This window comes from Hippopotamus amphibius, chromosome 1 (assembly GCF_030028045.1).
Source record: "Hippopotamus amphibius kiboko isolate mHipAmp2 chromosome 1, mHipAmp2.hap2, whole genome shotgun sequence".
Taxonomy (NCBI): domain Eukaryota; kingdom Metazoa; phylum Chordata; class Mammalia; order Artiodactyla; family Hippopotamidae; genus Hippopotamus; species Hippopotamus amphibius.
Genome location: NC_080186.1, coordinates 154,990,201 through 155,013,895, shown reverse-complemented (window position 1 = coordinate 155,013,895; position 23,695 = coordinate 154,990,201). Strand labels below are relative to the sequence as shown.

Here is a 23,695-nt window from a genome sequence, read left to right as displayed (position 1 = left end):
AGACCACACAGGGTCCTGCAGACCTTGGAAAGAGGCAAAGGGGTTTTATGGGAATAGATAACATAAAACTCACATTGTAAAAAGATAACCGTGGTGTGTAGAATGGATTGAAGAGGTTCAACATTACACAGAGAGCTATGAATAATCTATTACAATATGATGGAGTAGGGTGGGGTAGGGTGGTGGTCCTTTGTTACTTTTCTCTTACCCAGCAGACTTTACAATGCATTTCACAGGCACTGGGACCAGAGTAATTAATTTTGGAGCTACCAACTAAGAAATAAGCCATGATGTAGCTTTTTAAAAAAAGCCTGTGTGCCTAGAGCCCATGCTCCAAAACAAGAAAAGCCACCACAATGAGAAGCCCACACACTGCAGTGAAGAGTAGCCCCCGCTCGCCACAACTAGAGAAAGCCTGCACACAGCTAGAGAAAGCCTGCGTGCAGCAACGAAGACCCAAAGCAGCCAATAAATAAATAAATAAATAAATAAATTTATATCTTAAAAAAGTAATGGAAATGCATCATTGAGTCTGTGGGGTAAGTGGCCAAGGTACAGGGAAGCTCTTTCTCTTTTATGTTCAAGAAATCAGATTATGATATGAACCTTCATATCCTAGTTATTACCAAACTGTGTTATGACCACATATTTTACTGCATATAGGTTTGGAAATAAAAATCTTATCTTCTCTCCCTCTGAGAGTTTAGGATCTGTGATAGAGGGTTTCAGATCTGATGTGCTGAAGGGGAAAGAGGATTTTTAACAGCCAAACCTGGCTCCATAATTAAATAAATTTAAAATCACATTGGGAAGGGAAGCATATTGCCTCTTGCCTGGGCTTCTTCCTTTGACTGATAATCCCCTGCATGGCCGAACACTGTTGTTAACTTGGCACAACTGGCACCTTTATTGGTCTTTCTTTGACTAAAAATAGCTTAACCCAAGTTGCAATAAAAAGTTTGATCACTTAGGGTGAATTTAATAATACCCCTTTCCCCACTTAGAGTTAAATGGGGTAATGGGAGAGGAGTCCTCTGGTCTGTCACCAGGCTTGGGACCTCTACCCTGCCTCCAGAGGGGAGCTGAACACAGCCCGTCACTGCCTGGGTTCTATCCATTGGCATCAGGTTATGTCCATGGTTAGCACTCTCTTCTCCCTTCTTTTGGTACCCAATTCTCACCTATCTCATTTGCCAGCTGTCCCAACAAGACACTGCTCACATCATCATTTCCGTTATATTAGCTAGGGGCAGCCTAAGTGCAATAGATCCCAGGCAGGGTTACATATAATGAGCACATTATTACTTCCTGAAAGCCCTGTAAAACACAGTGGACATAATGCTTCGTGGTGCAACTGGAAGGACTGTGAACCAAATAGCCCATGTCCAGGCACCTATCCTGGTGCCTGTTAAACCTATGGCAGAGATGCCCAGTCAGTCCTTGCATGGAGGTGAAGAATAACACTTCCTAAAAGACAATGCCAAGGATGCACTGCCCACAGTTTTACAAAGCACTTCCCACGTTTATGTCTAAATTTCCCCTAAGGGCTTAATTTCTGTGTGAATCAGCTTTCAGAGGTAAACAGAATTTTATTTATTGAACAAGTAAACACTGAGGACCTAGTCTTCATTAGAATTTTACTGCCTCAGATTAATGCTTCATTGAATTTCTCTTTGTTCTTTTGTTTGCAAGTTCTCTCCTCCTCTGGCACAATGATCATTCTAAAGGAGCAAATGTACTCAGTACAGTTCTCCCATCATTGACACTCTACGTTTGTTTTCTAAGCAAAGAATTTGTCACTAGGAATTGGTTTGCATCCCCGGGCACTGTTTTTCAGGCTCTTAATTCTGTGATTCAAATAAAACTTTAAAATGTGACCTCAGTGACACGATGTCAAAAGGAACGTCAAAATAGTGCTGATACAGAGAGCTTTTTGTGACTAGAAATCATGTCTGTGCTTTGAAGGAAACAAAACAAGTCATAGCATTTGGGATGGACTTTTACAGGAGACTCTTTGCAAGCAGCACAGACCAGTTCTGCTGGCCCGTGTCTTTTTTCCTCTTCCTGTCCTTCCAGCCCACGCTCCTTCAAGTGTGACGCCCCCATCTGATCATACCTCCTGCTTAAACCTCTTCAGGGTCTCTCCAGCATGTACAGACTCGTGAGCAAGCTCCTGTCATGGGATCTGCCCTTTGCCTTCCTCTTCAGGCTCAAGCTTCCCCATTACACCTGTCTTTCCAACAAACCCAAACTATTTTCTTCTCCCTCACTCTGTGTTCTTTCCCATGTCTGTGCTTAATCTGTGCCGTTTTCCTCTCTCAAATCTTACTTTTGGGCCTGGAGACCCCTTCACTTCTACCGTTTATTGGGTGCTTGACCTTGTGCAAATTCCTTAAACTTCACTGGGCCTTGATTTCCTCATTTGTAAAATAGGAGCATAAGAGCAGCATTGTGGGGGCAATGTCACCACATTTGTAGGGAGATCGAGAGCCTGCCCTGGAGAAGCCACCTAATGCAGACATCAGCAGTGTTGGCTTTATTTTGTAGATATTATTGTCAGCGTCTTTCAAAATTTAACTCAGGTTTCTGCTCTGCTGAGAAGCTTTCCCTTCCCTTCTTATCCCAAAGACTGAGTGAATGATTTCCCCATACTGGGCACTTACTTCTTTATTGCCCTTTTTCTGTCTTTTTCTTATCATTACTGTGGTTCATGGTTTGTTATAATGTTGCCGGGCAATGAAGTTGTTCATGTGGAAAAATAAGCATGAGATGGTTCAAGGAGGCCTCATACCTTATATTTTATGGACCTCCTGCAACAGTGTGTTCAGGATGTGACCGTTAAAAACAGGTGAATAAATGGGATTTTCTTTATTTCCTGGGCTTTATAGCTTTGTAGACCTCAAGTTAACGGGTGCTTACTATATGCCAGGAGTGACATTAAATGTTATACTCAGCACATTAAGTCTTTACGATGATCAAATGTGGAAGATCCTCTTATCCTTCCCATTTTACACATGTGGAAACTGAGGGCTTACGGTGAGTACTAGATCAGTACTCCCAAAGCCTGAACTCTTAGCTCAGAAACACTCTGCTCAGATCTGTAAGGTGTCCTTTGTCTCTGGGCCTCTTTAGTGTGTAAATGTATTTAACCCACTTGCACTTCTAATTGCCCTCCAGGTACTCCTTCCAAGATGAGGAGGACATGTTCATGGTGGTGGACCTCCTGCTGGGCGGGGACCTGCGTTTCCACCTGCAGCAGAATGTCCGCTTCCAGGAGGACACCGTGAAGCTCTTCATCTGTGAGCTGGCCATGGCCCTGGACTACCTGCAGAGCCAGCGCATCATTCACAGGTCAGTCGGGTCCAAGGGGACAGCCTTGGGCTGAATGCACAGGAGGGGATGCATGCCCTGCTGCATTCAACAGGTCCTCGTTGAACGTGTCATCTAATACTTACTTAATTCTTACAACATCCCTGGAGGCAGGTGTATTATGCCCACTTTTCAATTTTAAAAAAAGTGAGCACATTGAGCTTAATTTGCCCAAGGTCACAGTTAGTAAACAACAAGACCAGAATCAATAAGTATTGGTGCTGCTTATAACTAAGCCTAGACAAAGAGGAGAGATGACATGTGGGAACTTAATAAATATTAAATGAATTAAATGGAATAGAAATGCAAGAAGTGCATGGAGAAAAAGAAACAGAATGGGTAGGAAGAAAATTCTTTGGGGAGAAAATTTGAGTCCTAACATCTGCCTATCATCCTGCCTGTTGTGAGTCCCCGGAGTGTGTGTGCTGCAGACAGAAGTCAGCAAAAATGCCCTTTACTTGGGGCATTTGTGTTAAAGTTGAACAAATAGCACAAATAGCTATAAACCCAAATAGACAACAGAGAGAAAAGGATAATACTTTATATTTATAAAGGAGTTGGTAGTTTTGATGGTGTTTTCCTAATAGTATCTCACTTGATCTCTATAACAAGTGATAAGTGAGCAGAGCAGGTATAGTTAGACCAGTATTAAATATGAGATTTTGTGATTTGGAGGCATTAAACTATCATCTAGGTTATTTATATGAAATTTGAACCTAATCACCATCAAAGCAGCTACTATTTACCTGGCTTTCTGTATGCCAGGCACTGCTAGGTACTTTCTATATTATCCTCTTAAATTCTCAAAACTCAAAGAGGACTTCACATTTCATTACAGCATTCCCATTATACAGGTGAGGAAACTGTGGCTCAAAGATTTGCCAAGGAGAAACCCTGATAAATGGCATTGCTGGGATTCAAACCTAGATCTCTCCCATCCTAAAGTCAGAGTTCCGTCTACTGTACTACCATGCATTAATTACACATATGAAATACATACATACATTAATTATACATTGTTAAATGAACAACCAACACATGACTGCCACTGTCATCTCTAATCCTTGAAGAATCTGCTGAGTTTTTAAGTTTCACTATGTCTCATTTAATAAAAATTTGGCTAGGTAAAATATTTGTCCACCACTAGTTGACATTTATTTTAACAGGACTAGTACAGAGCCTGTGGTTGAAGATGTAGCATCATAATTTATAGATTATCTGTGCAAGCACTGTGGACCAATCTTTTTTTTTTTTTCTTTTTGGCCTTGGCACTTAATGTAATTATTATTTAATTTCCTATCTTTGGAAGGGCCCATTGTATTGGAAATGTGCTCTTCAGGCAGTGTATAAATGAAAAGCAGACCAGTTAATCACGTATGATCTCAGAAGGAAATTTACACACCTGGTGTTTTTGTCAATAACTGGGAATCCTGTTGATGGCGATCTTTCTCCCATACTGGGTTCTGGTACCTCCCACCTACTTCTTTCCGAGAAGAAACGTTTCATATTTGCAGGCTGTAGAGTCCCTCTCAGAGTCTTCGCGCTCACTCATCCTCCCCCAGATTGCCAGCCCACAGTCTGTTTGGGGTGCTGACGTTGCAGATCTCAGGCAGAAGCCAGGGACTATGAGAAGCCAACATCCCCAGAGGCCACCTTGTAACTTTCTCCCTTCTCTGTTTGAATCTGAGATCTGTGCCTTCTTTCTCTGAGCTTCATTTTCTCAGTCGTCACAAGTCAAGATGCTCTGAGCATTTTTGCCATGTGGTTAGAACCATGTTCTAAGGAGAAAAACAAAACAGAAAACTTGATACAGTTTTCACCCCCAAGGAACTTAGCCATACCAAAAAGCATTGTTTTCTGTCCTTGTCTCCCTCACTCTCTTTTGCTCCTAGCATGGTTTTACCACTTAAATAAGAAACCAAGGATTAAGTTTCTGCTCCTTGCCCTTTACACACTCACAGTTATTACTTAGTGCCCGTCTTCAGAGGGCCTCTTTGCCCTGAAATGTCTGCTCCTCCTGGCAGCTGAATGGAAGGCAAACACCATGACATTATGAACGCTGGGTTTGAACGAGATGGTATCCTCTTGGGATCAAAAAACAATCCAGACATATTTCTATTGCCTGTATGTCCCACCTTGTCTCCCCGTGTGTTATATTTTACAGGCAATCGCAGCATTTTGTACCTCTCCTGAGGAGTTGTGATGTTCTGGGCGTGTAATTACCTAACGTCTGTCTGCTCTACCAAATTGTAAACTCCACGAGTTAGGGCCGTGTGTGCTGTGCTTCTCGCTGTGTAACCAGTGTGTGGCAGAAATCTGAAGGAACAAACACTGCCTGAACCACATGGATGACAGATTGACTACAAGCCCAGGTTTACAGATAGCAAAGACAAACTTAAAAGAGAAGGCATTAAAGCCATAAATTTCTGACCTACCTTGGTCTTCATGTTGGGAAATCATATAATATCATCCAAAACAGGGTACTCCCAGGAGTGAAAGGAGTTACATTAATAATTATGCTGGGACAACAGGCAAAACTGAAGTGTTTTGGAAAAATCAGGACATAAGTCAATCTCATTAGGGCTTTTCAAGACAGTTGTGACCAAATAGGCATTTTAATTGTGAGAGAGCTCTAATAACCAGGACTTTCTGCCTTCAGAGTACTAGATATCAATGTGAAGTGATTTCCATTTGAAGTGGTATCAAAATGGCTTAAAGGACATGTACATGGTGAAGTAAGCAGTGTCCCTTTGTCTGTGTCATTTAGAGGATAACAGCAGTGGCACTCTAAAACCAGTTTCAGGGCTCCTGGGGCAGAGTTGAAAGCGTGAAAAGCAACAGAAGAAGAAGATGGAGGCGTCTGAGTACTGTAATTCTCTTTCTAAGTCTTTCTTCAAAAGGATCTACAGAATTCATGCTGTATTTGATAGAATCAAAGATAACAAAACATCTTTCAGATACTTAGAGGACTGGATTGTAAGATATATCCTGAGTTCCAAGGTATTAAAATGTGAATGGAAAAAAAAAAATGGACAGGATACAGTAGATTCCCCAGGCAAGCACAGACCATGTGCATAAAAGTGCAGATATCAAATATGTTATTTCCTCATTTCAAAACAACTTTTTTGTCTCTGGACAGGGTAGAAAATTCCAAATTATCTGTGGTGGTCGGCGAATATGTGTGAAGCAGGAGCAGTGACAGGCTGCCCTGACTGAGGGCTTCCTGGGTACCAGGCACTCTGCTAAGCACTTGTGAATTATTTCACTCAGTCTGCCCACAATTCCAAGAGGTTGATGGTGTGACTGTCCCCATTTTACAGCTGATGAAACTCCAGTTCAGAAAATAACTTGGCTAACATGTAGGTGAGGCGTCACTTGAAGGAAATGCAGGGCTCTTGGCCACTCTCCACGCTACTGATATTCAACACGGTTGTTGCCCTGAGGAGAGCCTGGTATAGGGTGAGGCATGGCCACCTGCCTTCAGGTACCCGAAGTCTGGCTACACAAGTGAAGATAACACATATGGAACCAACAGGTGACAGAATAGCCTAAAATTTGTTGCTAAATTGAGTATCTCAGTGGAGAAGATGGTTTGGAGTAACAAAACAAAGTTTCTTGAGAGCTCAGAGTGTTTAAAAACAGGAAGGAAAGTTTAGTCCGTGTAATGGGAACTATGTTCTGAATAAAAGTATTCATTTGTCTCCCTGTGGTAACATAGAATGGGCTCTGTCTTTATTTATTTTTTTTTTGGGGGGTACACCAGGTTCAATCATCTGTTTTTATATACATATCCCCGTATTCCTTCCCTTCCTTGACTTCACCCCCTCGAGTCCCCCCCCACCCTCCCTGCCCTAGTCCTCTAAGGGATCTTCCATCCTCGAGTTGGACTCCCTTTGTTATACAACTTCCCACTGACTATTTTACAGTTGGTAGTATATATATGTCTGTGCTACTCTCTCGCTTCGTCTCAGTTTCCCCTTCACCCCCGCCCCCTCCCATACCTCGAGTTCTTCAGTCCATTCTCTGTATCTGCATCCTTATTCTTGTCACTGAATTCATTAGTACCATTTTTAGATTCCATATATGTGAGTTAGCATATAATATTTGTCTTTCTCTTTCTGACTTACTTCACTATGTATGATAGATTGTAGTTCTATCCACCTCATGACATATAGCTGCATATCATCCCTTTTTATAGCTGAGTAATATTCCATTGTATATATATGCCACTTCTTCTGTATCCATTCATTTGTTGATGGGCATTTAGGTTGCTTCCATGTCCTGGCTATTGTAAATAGTGCTGCAATAAACATTATGGTACAAGTTTCTTTTGGGATTATGGTTTTCTTTGGGTATATGCCCAGGAGTGGGATTACTGGATCATATGGTAGTTCTATTTGTAGTTTTTTAAGGAACCTCCAAATTGTTTTCCATAGTGGCTGTACCAACTTACATTCCCACCAACAGTGCAGGAGAGTTCCCTTTTCTCCACACCCTCTCCAACATTTGTTGTTTCCAGACTTTGTGATGATGGCCATTCTGATTGGTGTGAGGTGATACCTCATTGTGGCTTTGACTTGCATTTCTCTGATGATTAGTGATGTTGAGCATCTTTTCATGTGTTTGTTGGCCATCTGTACGTCTTCTTTGGAGAAATGTCTATTTAGGTCTTCAGCCCATTTGTGGATTGGGTTATTTGCTTTTTTGGTATGAAGCTGCATGAGCTGCTTGTATATTTTGGAGGTTAATCCTTTGTCCGTTGTTTCATAGGCAATTATTTTTTCCCATTCTGAGGGTTGCCTTTTAGTCTTGTTTATGGTTTCTTTTGCTGTGCAAAAGCTTTTAAGTTTCATGAGGTCTCATTTGTTTATTCTTGATTTTATTTCCATGATTCTAGGAGGTGGGTCAAAAAGGATCTTGCTTTGATGGATGTCATAGAGTGTTCTGCCTATGTTTTCCTCTAGGAGTTTTATAGTGTCTGGCCTTACATGTAGGTCTTTAATCCATTTGGAGTTTATTTTTGTGTATGGTGTTAGGAAGTGTTCTAATTTCATTCTTTTACATGTTGCTGTCCAATTTTCCCAGCACCACTTATTGAAGAGGCTATCTTTTTTCCATTGTATACTCGTGCCTCCTTTGTCAAAGATAAGGTGCCCATATGTGTTTGGGCTTACTTCTGAGTTCTCTATTCTATTCCATTGATCTTCCTTTCTCTTTTTGTGCCAGTACCATACTGTCTTGATCACTATGGCCTTGTAGTATAATTTGAAGTCAGGAAGCCTGATTCCACCAACTCCATTTTTCCTTCTCAAGATTGCTTTGGCTATTCGGGGTCTTTTGCGTTTCCATACAAATCGTAAGATTTCTTGCTCTAGTTCTGTGAAAAATGCCATTGGTAATTTCATCGGGATTGCATTGAATCTGTAAATTGCTTTGGGTAGTACAGACATTTTCACGATGTTGATTCTTCCAATCCAGGAACATTGTATGTCCCTCCATCTGTTTGTGTCGTCTTTGATTTCTTTCATCAGTGTCTTAAAGTTTTCTGCATACAGATCTTTTGCCTCCTAAGGCAAGTTTATTCCTAGGTATTTTATTCTTTTGGTTGCAATGGTGAATGGGACAGTTTCCTTAATTTCTCTTTCTGCTCTTCCGTTGTTAGTGTATAGGAATGCAAGAGATTTCTGTGCATTAATTTTGTATCCTGCTACTTTACTAAACTCATCAATTAGTGCCAGCAGTTTTCAGGTAGAGTCTTTAGGGTTTTCTATATATAATATCATGTCATCTGCAAAGAGTGACAATTTTACTTCTTCTTTTCCAATTTGGATTCCTTTTATTTCTTTTTCTTCTCTGATTGCTGTGGCTAACAATTCCAAAACTATGTTGAATAATAGTGGTGAGAGTGGACACCCTTGTCTTGTTCCTGTTCTTAGAGGGAATTCTTCCAGTTTTTCCCCATTGAGAATGATGTTGGCTTTGGGTTTTTCATATATGGCTTTTATTATGTTGAGGTAATTTCCTTCTATGCCCATTTTCTGGAGAGCTTTTATCATAAATGGATGTTGAACTTTGTCAAAAGCTTTTTCTGCATCTATTGAGATGATCATATGGTTTTTATCCTTCAATTTGTTGATCTGATGTATCACGTTGATTGATTTGCGTATATTGAAGAATCCTTGCATCCCAGGGATAAACCCCACTTGATCATGGTGTATGATTTTTTTAATGTGCTGTTGGAGTCTGTTAGCTAGTATTTTGTTGAGGAGTTTTGCATCTATATTCATCAGTGATATTGGTCTGTAGTTTTCTTTTTTTGTGACATCTTTGCCTGGTTTTGGTATCAGGGTGATGGTGGCCTCGTAGAATGAGTTTGGGAGTGCTCCGCCTTCTGCAATATTTTGGAAGAGTTTGAGAAGGATAGGTGTTAGCTCTTCTCGAAATGTTTGATAGAATTCGCCTGTGAACCCATCTGGTCCTGGGCTTCTGTGTGTTGGGAGATTTTTAATCACTGCCTCAATTTCCGTACTTGTGATTGGTCTGTTCATGGTTTCTATTTCTTCCTGGTTCAGTTTTGGAAGATTGTATTTTTCTAAGAATGTATCCATTTCTTCCAGGTTATCCAATTTATTGGCATATAGTTGCTTGTAGTAGTCTCTCATGATGTTTTGTATTTCTGAGGTGTCCGTTGTTACTTCTCCATTTTCATTTCTAATTCTGTTGATTTGCATCTTCTCCCTTGTTTTCTTGATGAGTCTGGCTAATGGTTTATCAATTTTGTTAATCTTCTCAAAGAACCAGCTTTTAGTTTTATTTATTTTTCTTATGGTTTCTTTCCTTTCTTTTTCATTTATTTCTGCTCTGATCTTTATGATTTCTTTCCTTCTGCTCACTTTGGGGTTTCTTTGTTCTTATTTCTCTAGTTGTTTTAGGTGTAAGGTTAGGTTGTTTATTCGATCATTTTCTTGTTTCTTAAGGTAGGACTGTATTGCTATAAACTTCCCTCTTAGAACTGCTTTTGCTGCATCCCATAGGTTTTGGGTTGTTGTGTTTTCGTTGTCATTTGTTTCTAGATATTTTTTGATTTCCTCTTTGATTTCTTTAGTGATTCCTTGGTTGTTTAAGAGTGAATTGTTTAGCCTCCATGTGTTTGTATTTTTTGCAGTTTTTTTCCTGTAATTGATATCTAGTCTCATGGCGTTGTGGTCTGAGAAGATGCTTGATATGATTTCAATTTTCTTGAATTTGCTGAGGTTTGATTTGTGACCCAAGATGTGATCTATCCTGGAAAATGTTCCGTGTGCACTTGAGAAGAAAGTGTATTCTGTCGTTTTTGGATGGAATGTCCTATAAATATCAATTAAGTCAAGATGGTCTAATGTGTCATTTAAAGATTGTGTGTCTTTATTTATTTTCTGTTTGGATGATCTGTCCATTGATGTAAGTGGGGTGTTCAAGTCTCCCACTATATTGTGTTACTGTCGATGTCCCCTTTTATAGCTGTTAGCATTTGCCTTATGCATTGAGGTGCTCCTATATTGGGGGCATAGATATTTACCATTGTGATATGTTCTTCTTGAATGGATCCCTTGATCATTATGTAGTGTCCTTCCTTGTCTCTTGTGAGAGTCTTTACTTTCAAGTCTAATGTGTCTGATATGAGTATTGCTACTCCAGCTTTCTTTTGACTTCCATTTGCATGGAATATCTTTTTCCATCCCTTTACTTTCAGTCTATATGTATCCCTTGGTCTGAAGTGGGTTTCTTGTAGGCAGCATATAGAAGGGTCTTGGTTTTGTATCCATTCAGCCAGTCTGTGTCTTTTGGTTGGAGCATTTAATCCATTTACATTTAAAGTGATTATTGACATGTGTGTTCCAATTACCATTTTCTTCATTGTTTTGGGTTTGTATTTATAGGTGTTTTCCTTTTCTTGTGTGTCCTACTTAGAGAAGTTCCTTTAGCACTTGTTGTAAGGCTGGTTTGGTGGTGCTGAATTCTCTTAACTTTTGCTTGTCTGGAAAGCTTTTGATTTCTCCCTCAAATCTGAATGAGATTCTTGCTGGGTAGAGTATTCTTGGCTGTAGGTTTCTCTCTTTCAGGACTTTCAGTATATCCTGCTATTCCCTTCTGGCCTGCAGAGTTTCTGTAGAAAGGTCAGCTGTTATCCTTATGGGTTTTCCCTTATATGTTGTTTGTTTCTTTTCTCTTGCTGCTTTTAATATTTTTTCTTTGTGTTTAATTGTCGTTAGTTTGATTAATAGGTGTCTTGGTGTATTTCTCCTTGGGTTTATTCTGTATGGGACTCTCTGTGCTTCTTGGACTTGGTTAATTATTTCTTTTCCCATGTTGGGGAAGTTTTCCACTATAACCTCTTCAAATATTTTCTCAGACCCTTTCTTGTTTTCTTCTTCTTCTGGGATGCCTATAATTCGAATGTTGGTACGTTTAAGGTTATCACTGAGGTCTCTGAGACTGTCTTCTAATCTTTTTATTCTTTGTTCTTTTTCCTGCTCTGTGGCATTTATTTCCCCCATTCTATCTTCCAACTCACTTATTCATTCTTCTGCCTCAGTCATTCTGCTGGTTATAGCATCTAGAGTATTTTTAATTTCAGTTATTTTGTTATCCATTGCTGTTTGTTTTTCTGAGTTCTTATGAACTGTTTCTTGTACTTTCTCTATTTTGGTATCGAGATTTTGTATCATTTTTACTATCATTACTCTGAATTCTTTTTCAGGCATTTTTCCTATTTCCTCTTCATTTATTTGGTCTTGTCCGTTTTTTTCCTGCTCCTTTGCCTGCATGGTGTTTCTTTGTTTCCTCATGGTTGTCCAAACTTTTGGGGTTGCTTGTCCTGGTGATAGAGGTGTTTATAGAAGACTGTCCAAGCCTCAGACTAATGTCCAAGTATTGGAGTAAACGAATATTAAGTCTAGGAAACACATACATGTATAAGACACACAATCACTGAATCCGTTAGGACATAAGGCTCTAGAAAGACCTGACAGAACCCCAGTGTGCTATCAGATATTCAAAGAGAAACCCAGCAGAAATTGACAACTGAAACAGAACAAATCAGAGACAAAAGCAAAAGCAAACAAACAACAAATAACACCCTACACATACAAACATCAATCCAGGGAGATTTTGTAAGCTAGGATCAAATATAGAAAAGAGCTGGAGTACCACCAGAGAGAATGGAGATTCTCATAATGTAATTAGACAACTGTACTAAGAACTAAGATAAAGACAAAAGCATAATATTAAATACCAAGGCAGTGCGTCATCTGGAGAACAGAGCAAGGAGTCTGAGCAGACCGATAGTGTTGCTTATAAGTATGTTAAGATAAAATAAAGTTAAAAAGGCTGGAAGAAAGGGGAACAGAAGAGCGTAATGTGGTTGGAAATATGCAAATAAAAAGAAAGGAATAGAAATGTATAAAAGATAGGGATGAAAGGAAAGTATGAGAGATATTTTGTCCGTACTACCAAAAACTTAGCTAGATATAGAAGTATATAAAAAGGCAAAAAACAAACAAAAAAAAACAAAAACAAAAAAATAGAATAAAAAATATCATTAAAAAATTATGTTATAAAACTTGTAGATCCCTTAGGGCTACGATCATATTTAATAAATCAAAAAAAAAAAAGAATAAAAGATATCATTAAAAAATTATGTTATAAAACTTGTAGATCCCTTAGGGCTAAGATCGTATTTAATAAATCAACAAAAAAAAAAAAAAAAAAAAAAAGAGAGAGAGAAAGAAAAAAAAAAAAAAAAATCCAGAACTGATTCCAGAATGGACCAGTTCAATAGGTATTGATACTACTATTTCTGTTTCCTTAGCGTCTCAGCTGTAAGTGTCCTTCTCCTTGCCTTGGGTTTTTTTTGTGTGTGTTATTCTGTGACCAGCAGAGGTTCCTGTATTGTTCGTCTGTAAGCATAGGTGTGTGGGGAGGGAGAGGGTACAATAGTGGCTCCTTCTGGGAGTGAGTGAGCAGTGGCGCACTGTTGTTTCAGTCAGGCTTGGAGGTGTCTGTTGCAGAGGGCACTGGTGGCTCAGGCGTAAACAGAAAGTCTTAGAGTTGGGCCTCTCTCGGGGTTTTTTTCTTTTTGATGCTGTTGTTTTTTTTTTTTTTTTCTCTTGGCAGCCTCCCTGCTGCTGGCGTTGCAAGGGGTTTTAATCTAGCCCTGCCCGAGTGCCTGAGGGTGCTTGTTATCCCTGAGCGCCTTAGGTGGCCCGCAGGGCGTCTCTCCACTGCCTGTTGCAGAGGCGCCGAAAGAGAAGGAGAGGCTACTCGCGCAGCTCCTCCCCCCGCCCGTGAGCCTGCAGCCTCCAGCCGCCATCATGGCCAGGCAGCTCTCAGGGACGGGCACTCCTCTCCGCGGACCTCCTCCCTCCTGTCCTCTCGGTCCGTCACCCTACCGGCAACGTTTCTCACCCTGACCCAGCTCTCTGGTTCCCACGCTCCCGCTCCTGGACCCTCCGTTCAGCCGCGGATCGATGTCTCGGTCCGGGAACGCTGAGCTGCGCTGCGGACCCTCCATATGTTTCTCACTCCCTCCCGTCTGCCACAGCTCCGCCGCTTCACCCTCTTTGAGCCCTCGTAGATGCCTCCCTACTGGCTATGTCGGGATCCCCGCAGCCCTTTCTGGTGTCCGAGGCCGTCTGCTGGTTTTCAGCTGGTTCTCTGTGGGAATGACTGCGTCCTTCCGTGCATTCCCAATGCATCTGTGGAGAGGGATGCACTCCACGTCCCTCTACTTCGCCGCCATCTTTTCTCCTCCTCTGTCTTTAATATTTTTGTTTGCATTGTCTTTCCAGCCAGTAATGGCTAGCTTAGTTATTTTTTTCAAACACCATAAATCCTATTCCTGCCTAAATTCCAAGTGAAACATAAATGGGGTTTTGTTTTATTTTGTTTGTGGATTTTTTTTTAATCCACAGACTGATTTTTTGTAGTTTCCTAAATATGTAGAATATTTAGGTAATTTTTTTCATTTTTAGAATCTTTTTTTCTCTATAGTTGTGAAAGGCATAGGATTGCATAGTAATCATTTATCTTGAATTGTGCAATTAGACATATTTCTTCTTAGTCAAGAAGTTAAACATTTTTCTATGAATACAGCTTGAAAATCAGCTCTCGGTTCCAAATTATGGCCATTTCCTTGTTCCGTATTCTCCTTATTTACATTAAATCAGTGAATGAAGATTTTAAGATATGGATACAGTGATTATTTGTTTTTATTTTTAAAAATAAGGAAAATTAAACTCATTACAATCCTTCCTATGGAATAGTACTCTGATTTGGTGATTGCCACAAGTCTCTCCAGTGAATAAAGTGATAGAAAGTAATTATTACAGTCTACTGATAAATTTGTATTCTTTCCTGTGTCAGATGTTAAAGACTCAGTTACACATTTAAGCTAATGAGATGAATTGTTTGGGACAGTTACATAGTAAGTCATCTTGGGTCAAAATACCCTTTGAGTGGATGTTTGTTTTTCCCTCTTTCTAAAAATTATCTCACTCTAATGAATTTATAACTCACTGTTTTCTAAATTCCTATAGGAATAAGATAAAAATTTAATCAGGCCATCGGTGTCAGTGATTGCGGTACAACAGAGCGAGTTGCCGAAGTTCATCTCCAACTGATTACAGATCCTCTGAAGTAGGAATAAAAGAAATTTCATGATTGTCAAAAAAAAGAATAGGATGCTGTGTTTTTATTCCTCACCTTTGTCTTCTCTCCTATAATCATAGAAACCATTAACTGACACCCAGTCCATCTCGGAGCCTCCATAAGATACACAAAGGAATTAGATCTTGCACATCCCCTCTTGGACTAAAGTAGCTACTTGCCAGAAGTTTATATCATTCTTCTAGAAATCAGCATCTTGATGGTGAAGGAAAAAACTTAGGGGTACGCTGCTATCACAAATATTCATTCAAGAACTGTGTCGTCAGTATCTGTTTGCCAGACAATGTTCTCAGTGCCGACCTTCGACTGAAAGGACGGACAATTTCCCATCATCCAGAGTTGATAATATAGCGTGAAAGGGAGTCAAGGAAACAATTCAACTCATACCAGAATGGTGTTTAAATTCTGTCATTTACCACAAAGGAAATAAGCGGTTATGTGTGTGTCCTGAGCCACACACACTTCACTCACACTCAGTGCATCTTCACAGTGGTCTTGATCATACTTCTGTTGGTAGCCCCTTTATACAAAGTGGTCTCTCCCTCCTAAACTGAAGCCCTACTCCTCACTCCTGTTCTGATCCCCAGCATGTAGTTTAATCCAGAGCAGCTGATGAATAAGTCAGTGACTAAGCAAACAAATGTGGACAGAAGATACATGTGATCCTTGGGTGGATGTGGAAGGTAGAGGTTGCTGTGGATAAAGTTGTCTTTAGCATCTTTGTAATTTATTCCCACTGTGTGTCCACAGGGTGTGGGGCTCTATGCTGCCTTTGCTCCATGCTGTGTTGTTAGTTTTTATGCCATGTAGCAAAACCACCACAGATGTAGTGACTTAAAATAACACACATTGATTATCTCACAGTTTCTTTGGGCCAGGAGTCTGGGCACATCTTAGCTGGATTCTCGGAAAGGCTGTAATCAAGGTGTTGGCCAGAACTGGGTTCTCTTCTGGAGGCTGGACTGGGCAAGGGTCCACTTCCAAGTTCAGTCAGGATGTTGGCAGAATTCATTGCCGTGTGGTTATAGGACTTGGCTTGTTTCCTCAAACTCAGTAAGGAAATCAAGACTCCGGAGTGAGTCTGCTAGCAAGACAGGGTATATATCATTGAGTAAAATTATGTAACACAATCAGAAGAGCGACATCCCATCACCTTTGCCATATAATGTCAGTTAGAAGCAAGTCATGCAATCACCCCACACTCAGGGGCTGAGGATGGTACAAGACGTGAACAGCAGGAGGTGGGGATCATGGGGGTGCACCATAGTCTGACCACCATACTTCCTCTAAAGAATTTGTCTTATGCCAGACTCTGACATCAGTATCCTCTGTGACCTTAAACATAGCGTTGAACATCCCTATCAAGGAAGCGGTGAAGAGGTTTGGCCAAATGAACAGGAATGGTTCTTTCATACTTAAAAGAGTCTAGGATGATTTCCTCTTAGCCCTGTTAGGGTGATGTTCTTCGAAGTATAACCTCTTTGACTTTCTGCTCTCTACCACACACCCACTTCTCCAGAAGAAGGCCCCGTGACCGAAATGAACTGTCCAAAGAGCATGTGACAGGGAGGTGGGATAATCAGCCGTTAGCACATTTAATAATCAAGACCTTTTTGCAATTCAGTTGTGAACCAGAATTCTTTGTCTTAACCAGGGTCTTCAGTTTGTTACAGGCGGAGACCTTCAAGGCTAACATTTCGTCTTTTTGTCTGACTCACACGCACTGCAGCATCTTGGAAGTCACATTTTATTGTCTCGGAATGATCATTCATACGGAAAAAACAAGATCTTTCTGCTGCTAATCATTTTAGTCAATGATCATTGAGTAACAGATGAGCGTCTGATAAATGAACTTGCCAACACAGTGACCCCCCAGGTTTCTGAAGCCTGTGGAAATGAGTCCCCTGGAGAGAGGCTTTTCTAATTCCTGGAGATGTTTACTCCCCTCTGCTCACCATTTAATTTATACTACATGTACCTATCTCATTTTCTCAATGGCTCAAGAAGGGCTGTCATTCATTGTGTGCATACCAAGAGCTAGGCACTGTGCTAGCAAGCATTTCGCACACGCTGCCTAGTCTTAGTCGGCAGTACTATGACAGGAGTAAGAGACTTGCCCAGTACTGTACAATTGGTTTACTAAGGCCAGATTCAAAAGTAGGATGATCTGATTCAAAGATCCTGCTCTTTTTAAATTATTATTATTAATGTATTTATTTATTGGCTGCATTGGGTCTTCATTGCTGTGCACGGGCTTTCTCTAGTTGTGGTGAGCGGGGGCTACTCTTCCTTGCGGTGCACAGACTCCTCATGGCGGTGGCTCCTCTTGTTGCAAAGCATGGGCTCTAGGCGCGTGGACTTCAGTAGTTGCGGCACATGGGCTCAATAGTTGTGGCTTGCGGGCTCTAGAGCTCAGGCTCAGTAGTTGTGGCTCACTGGCTTAGTTGCTCTGCGGCATATGGGGTCTTCCTGGGGCAGGGATCAAACCTGTGTCCCCTGCATTGGCAGGCAGATTCTTAACCACTGCACCACCTAGGAAGTTGAAAGATCCTGCTCTTAATATCTTAGTTTCATTCTTATGAACATAATAAACTTCTTCAAGATCAGATGAGCTGTTTAGTGCTATTTACCCAATAACAACAAACATTAGTTTAGATACATATTTTTAGTTGGTATGTGTTATGGGTTAAATTTTGTGTCCCTCCAAGAGGTATGTTGAAGTCCTAATCCCCAGTAATTCAGATGTGACCTTATTAGGAAATAGGGTCTTTACAGAGGTTATTAAGGAAAAATGAGTTCTTGAGGGTGAGTCCTAATCCAATGTAATGGGTTATTATCAAAAGAGGAAATGTGGATATAGAGGTAGACATACACAGAAGGAAAATGATGTGAAGAGACACAGGAAGAGCTCTATGTGAAGATGGAGGGTTGGAGTGATGTGTCTATAAGCCGGAGGAAGGCTGAAGATTGCCAGCAAACCAACACAAGCTAGGAAGAAGGAAGGAAGGCCTCTTACCTACAGGTTTTAGAAGGAGTAGGGCCTTGATGACACCTTGATTTCAGACTTTTAGCCTCCAGAGCCACGAGACAATATATTTCTGTTTTTTTAAGCCCACCTAGTTTGTGGTACTTTGTTACAGCAGCCCCAGCAAACTAATACAGTATATTTTTATCATTTTCTTAGATGCTAAAATTTCAGTCTTTGCTTCTCTAGCATGTGTTACTCAGAGCACCTTCTGCTTCACTCCTGATATGCTGCCTCAAATATATTATGGGATGAGAGACCAGATAACAAAACTTGTTAGAATTGTTTATAAAATTACGGCAAGCCAAGAGAGAATTCAATAAGTCAAATCCGTTAGCTTTAGTATATGGTAAGTTATTTTATGTTACCCAGAGACTATCTCTGCTTACTTTCATATTTCAGATTTGGTGAGATATTTCAGGTATCTCTGGCTTTTTAATAGTGTTTCTCTCATCCAAGGAGTTTTGTTTTGCACAAAACTCTAAGGGAAGTGAAATCTTTTCCAATTTACCAAAGCAGCATGTCCAGTATGATAAAATTAAAAGCCTAAAAATAATTATAGATTATCTGATTACTTGTATTGTTCAGGCTCCATGTGATGCTGCCTTTCTTCCTCTCAGTGTGTTGACAATATTTTCTGTTTATTGCAGTGAGATAACAGATTTTGGCTTCTGGGTGCCATTTTCTGTGGACTGGTTAAGAAGATGCCCCTCCCTTTTGTTTTGGTAAACCTTCTCTTCCGGAGCTCACAAGCCCTTGCAAACGTTCTCTCTTCCTAACTCCCATAGCAGAAGGGCCACTTGAGCCTCAAAAACAAAACGGCAGTGCAGTAATGAGGGCATTAGGTTGATATGTTCTATTCAGCACCTGCTCCTGAGCTACCGAATAATGAATGAGCATGAATTACACATTGTGAAAACAGGAGACTCTGCCTGCTTTGTACTGTGTGTCAGGCAGTTCCAAAGGAGAAGCCCTTACACGAAGTCACCCATTGTGAAACCCACGTGAAAAGGGCAAAGAACTGCTCATTTACAGGTTAGCATTTAACTCACCTGGTGCTGAGCTTTTAATAATTTCTATAAGGTCAGAGTTTCGTTAATATGCAACCTGTAACTTAGTCCAAATTAAATTTTACTTTGCCTAGCCTACATTTTAGTACAAAGCTGAAGCTTCATTCTTTCAGGTTCAGTCATTTAACACATAGTATTGATGACTTATGTGCTTGGCACATAACTCTTGAATGAAGGTTTTTTTAATTCATTAACTACTTTGTTTATTCACATGTATATTTTTTAAATATTTTTTAATTGAAGTGTAGTTGATTTACAATGTTGTGTTAATTTCAGGTGTACAGCAAAGTGATTCAGTTTATATATATACATATATATATATGTGTGTACATATATATAAATCTATTCTTTTTCAGATTATTTTCCATTATAAGTTATTACAAAATATTGAGTAAAATTCCCTGTGCTATACAGTAGGTCCTTCTTGGTTATCTATTTTATATATAGCAGTGTGTGTATGTTAATCCTAAACTCCTAATTTATCCTCCCCTCCTTTCCCCTTTGGTAATCATAAGTTTGTTTTCTACATCTGTGACTCTATTTCTGTCTTGTAAATAAGTTCATTTGTATCATGTTTTTAGATTCCGCATATAAGCAATGTCACATATTTGTCTTTCTCTGTCTGACGTACTTCACTTAGTATGAAGAGTTTTTGAAGAATAAAAACATGGTTTCTGTCCCCTTAGCGCTTACAGTTTGGTTGAGGAGATGGACAGTGACTATGATACAGAAACATAGGCGATAAACAAATAAATAGTGACGTTAGTTACAGATTCTGTTGAGTGCTTTAAGGGAAATAAACAAGGATCTAAGAAAAAGAGCACAGGTTTGAGGATGAGGGTCGTGGTGCTCGAAGAAGCCTCTCCAGTAGCTGGCATTTGAGCCAATCCTTGTGGGACAAGCATCTCTTAGGTGGAAGTTTGTTATGTGTCCTGGAGCAGAACAGAGGCCTTTGTGGTTGGAACGTGAGAAAGGGGGAGAGTGGTTCAAGAAGCCACAGGAGAGGTGAGCCAAGGCCAGGTCGTCTTACCATGCTCTAACAAATGCTCTAGTTCAAACTTATCTCTTATTTGTGCTTTAGTGAAAATAGGGAGCCAGACAGGAAAGGGGACATACTTGAATTTGGAATCAGTTTGGAGATAAGGATAGAACATTCACAGTGGGTGGTAAGAAAATAAGGATGGAAATGACAGAGGTTAGGATCCATTAGCTATTCCAGATATCAGGGCAGGAAAGAGCCTGGAGATCATTGATTCAACTTGCTCCCTCTGTAGGTAAGGGATGGGCATACTTTTTCTGTAAAAGGCTAGATAGCAAGTGTTTTAGACTTTGTATGCTGTAGGGTCTGTCACAGCTCATCGACTCTGCCATTGTAGAGTGAAAGCAGCCAGATAATATGGAAGCAAATGAACATGACTGTGTTGCAGTAAAACCTTATCACAGACACTGAAATCTGAACTTCATATGATTTTGTGTGTCATAAAATAGTATTCTTCTTTTATTTTTCAACCATTTAGAAATGTAAAATCCCTTCTTCGCTCATAGCCATACGAAAACAGATGATGTCCTACATTTGGCCCACGGGCCATACGTAGCTTTTCAACCCCTGGTACAGATGCTAAAACTGCAGCCCAGAGAAGCAAGTGATAAGCCCGAGGTCACAAAGCAAATCAGAGACAAGAAATCATGTGTTCTAGCTATTAGGCTGGTACTTAAAAAAAAAAATAGTGCATTCATTGATCATAAAAATAATGAGAAGATATTATGTAATAGTAATACTTTGGTTCAAATCGATAAAGATGGCGTATTTATTTTAGAAATTTGGGGGGGGTGGATATAGAAAAGTATTGCAGAAAATAAAAACCCTTTGGTAATCTATTGTGTTTTATTTATTTCTGGTCTTATTTGGTTGAACATTAAATATATACTGATAATCTTTCATAGAATTATCTCTAGATGTACAGGAATATAAAATATATACATATAGTCATATCCTTTGTAAACATATAATAATATAAAGATATTTTATATGCTCAAACCTTGTTATGGCATGATATTCGTGTGCCCATAGCGAGGCTGTTTGCAAGGTGTCCATCACAAGCAGTGACTGATGGCATTAGAATTCTATGATGTCTCTGCCACAAGAGAGGCGGCAGTGGGCAAGTTACTTAGCATCTCTGACCCTCATTTGCTGTGACAGTAAAGTGAAGATACCTATATATACTTCACAGGGCTGTGGTGAAGATAATTTTTAATGTTTGCACAGCACCTGCATAGAAAGTGTTCAATAAATTTATAGCTGTTAGTTAATATTGATACACTATATCCATTTGCTTCCGTTACCTGCCTTGCACTAAACTGTGGGGAAAACATACTGTTCCCTCTTTTTTCTTTTTTTAAGAACTTTTAGTGAGATACAGTTAAACATACAGTAAACTGCATGTATTTAGAGTGTACAATTTGCTATTTTGTTTCTTATTAGTAATGTATATATGGCAATCCCAATCTCCCAATTCATTCCCCCCCAACCCTCCCTGCTTTCCCCACTTGGTGTGTATATGTTTGTTCTCTACATCTGTATCTCTATTTCTGCCTTGCAAACCAGTCGATTTGTGCCATTTTTCTATATTCTGCATATATGTGTTAATATACGATATTTGTTTTTCTCTTTCTGACTCACTTCACTCTGTGTGACAGTCTCTAGGTCCATCCATGTCTCTACAAATGTCCCAGTTTCATTCCTTTTTACAGCTGAGTAGTATTCCATTGTATATATGTACAACATCTTTTTTATCCATTCATCTGTTGATGGACATTTAGGTTGCTTCCATGTCCTGGCTATTGTAAATAGTGCTTCAATGAACATTGGGGTACATGTGTCTTTTTGAATGATGGTGTTCTCTGGGTATATGCCCAGCAGTGGGATTGCTGGGTCATATGGTAACTCTATTTTTAGTTTTGCAAGGAACCTCCATACTGTTCTCCATAGTGGCTGTATCAATTTACATTCCCACAAACATATACTGTTCTTTCTTATACTCTAGGATACATCATCACCAAAATTACACATTTATCTTATAATACGACCATCAAGAAAAAATAATATTCTCGTTTGAAAGCAGAGTATGACATAGTAAAGAGGGTAAGGGGCTTTGGACTAGTCAGATCAGGGCTCAGTTTGGGGCTTTGTCCACTTATTAGCTGTCTGACCTTAGGAAAATTAATAAACCCTGAGATCTATTTCTCTAATTTGTAAAATAGATTTAATAATGTTATATATATTGTAAAGCAGGAGAAATATGAAAAGCTCCTGTGACGGTACTTGGAAAACTCAGGGATGGCTAATAAAGGGAAGCCATACTGCTATTTTCCTGCCAGTTGGAAAACAACTGCAGGCTGCTACAGAACCATGGGATGTCAGAGTGAAGGTTAACTTAGAGGTCAAGTCGTAACTTCCTCCAAAGGCAGAATTTCTCCCACAACCTCCCCAGCAAGGAATTGTCTTCCTAGCTTTTGAGCACTTTAGAGGTGAGATACTCATTACCACATAAGGTCGATGATTTCATTTTTAGACATGCCGAATTATTAGAAAGTTCTTCCTCTGTTAGTCGTGGAAGGGAGGGGATATGGGGATATATGTATAAACACAGCTAATTCACTTTGCTGTGCAGCAAGAACTGGCACAACAGTGTAAGGCAATTATATTCCCATAAAGAGCTTAAAAAAAAAGAGAAAGAAAGTTCCTCCTCTGTGGACTCATGATCAGCCTTGTGGCTGCCCCGCTGCCCGTCGCAGCTGTACTGAGTAAGGCAGCAAGTCAGAAAGGGCTTCTATTAGTCGTCGCCCACTCATAGTCCTACTGGTAATTTGTCTCTGGCCTCCAGGATTCCTAATGGTCAGTGCCCTGTTCTGATGAGTCAGTGTTTGTTCCTTGTTAAGTATTTTGAATATCACTCCCCGTGTCAGGTAAACAGGAATTGGAATTCTGACTCTCTCATAACACTGGATGACAATGCAATAGTTCCTGAAATAGTGCCTCAGTGGTCCCATCTATGAAATAGGGGTAATAATTATACCTACTTCACAAGGTTGTTAGAGGATAATATGGAATAAAGTATTTAAAGGGCTTATCCTTATCTCAGTTGTTGCATTAAATGAGATCTAGCATCATGAGTACATCACAATGGTTCCATGATAGTTGAAAACCACTATTCATCGTTTCTCGTTCTCAGTTTAATACCAGTCTCTTACCACCTAGCCCTTTCTATACTGACGCTTCCTAATTACCTGTTCAATGTTTTCCGAAAGTCAGTTCAACAATTACTGTGTGCCAGATACTAAACCAAAAGTTTTACATGTACCATCTCACTAAATCTTCACAACTGCTCTATAAAGCAGATACTGTTAAGTGTCCTCAATTTGCAGATTCAGGGGGCCGAGTCTCAGAAGCACGTTACCAAACATGTTTCTAGTCTCAGTAGAACAATAAAGGGGATTTATTATTTTGCAATACTTGTAAGTCCAG

At 39.9% G+C, this 23,695-nt stretch overlaps 1 protein-coding gene across 2 annotated transcripts in view; it reads left to right on the top strand.

The window, feature by feature from the left end:
• STK32A (serine/threonine kinase 32A) overlaps positions 1 to 23,695 on the top strand; it is a 119,358-nt gene that overhangs the window by 54,708 nt on the left and 40,955 nt on the right. For both annotated transcript variants that reach the window (XM_057748126.1, XM_057748117.1), the window contains one exon: positions 3,178 to 3,351. In XM_057748126.1, coding sequence (XP_057604109.1) covers positions 3,178 to 3,351 — 174 coding nt within the window. The remainder of the gene's footprint in view (positions 1 to 3,177; positions 3,352 to 23,695) is intronic.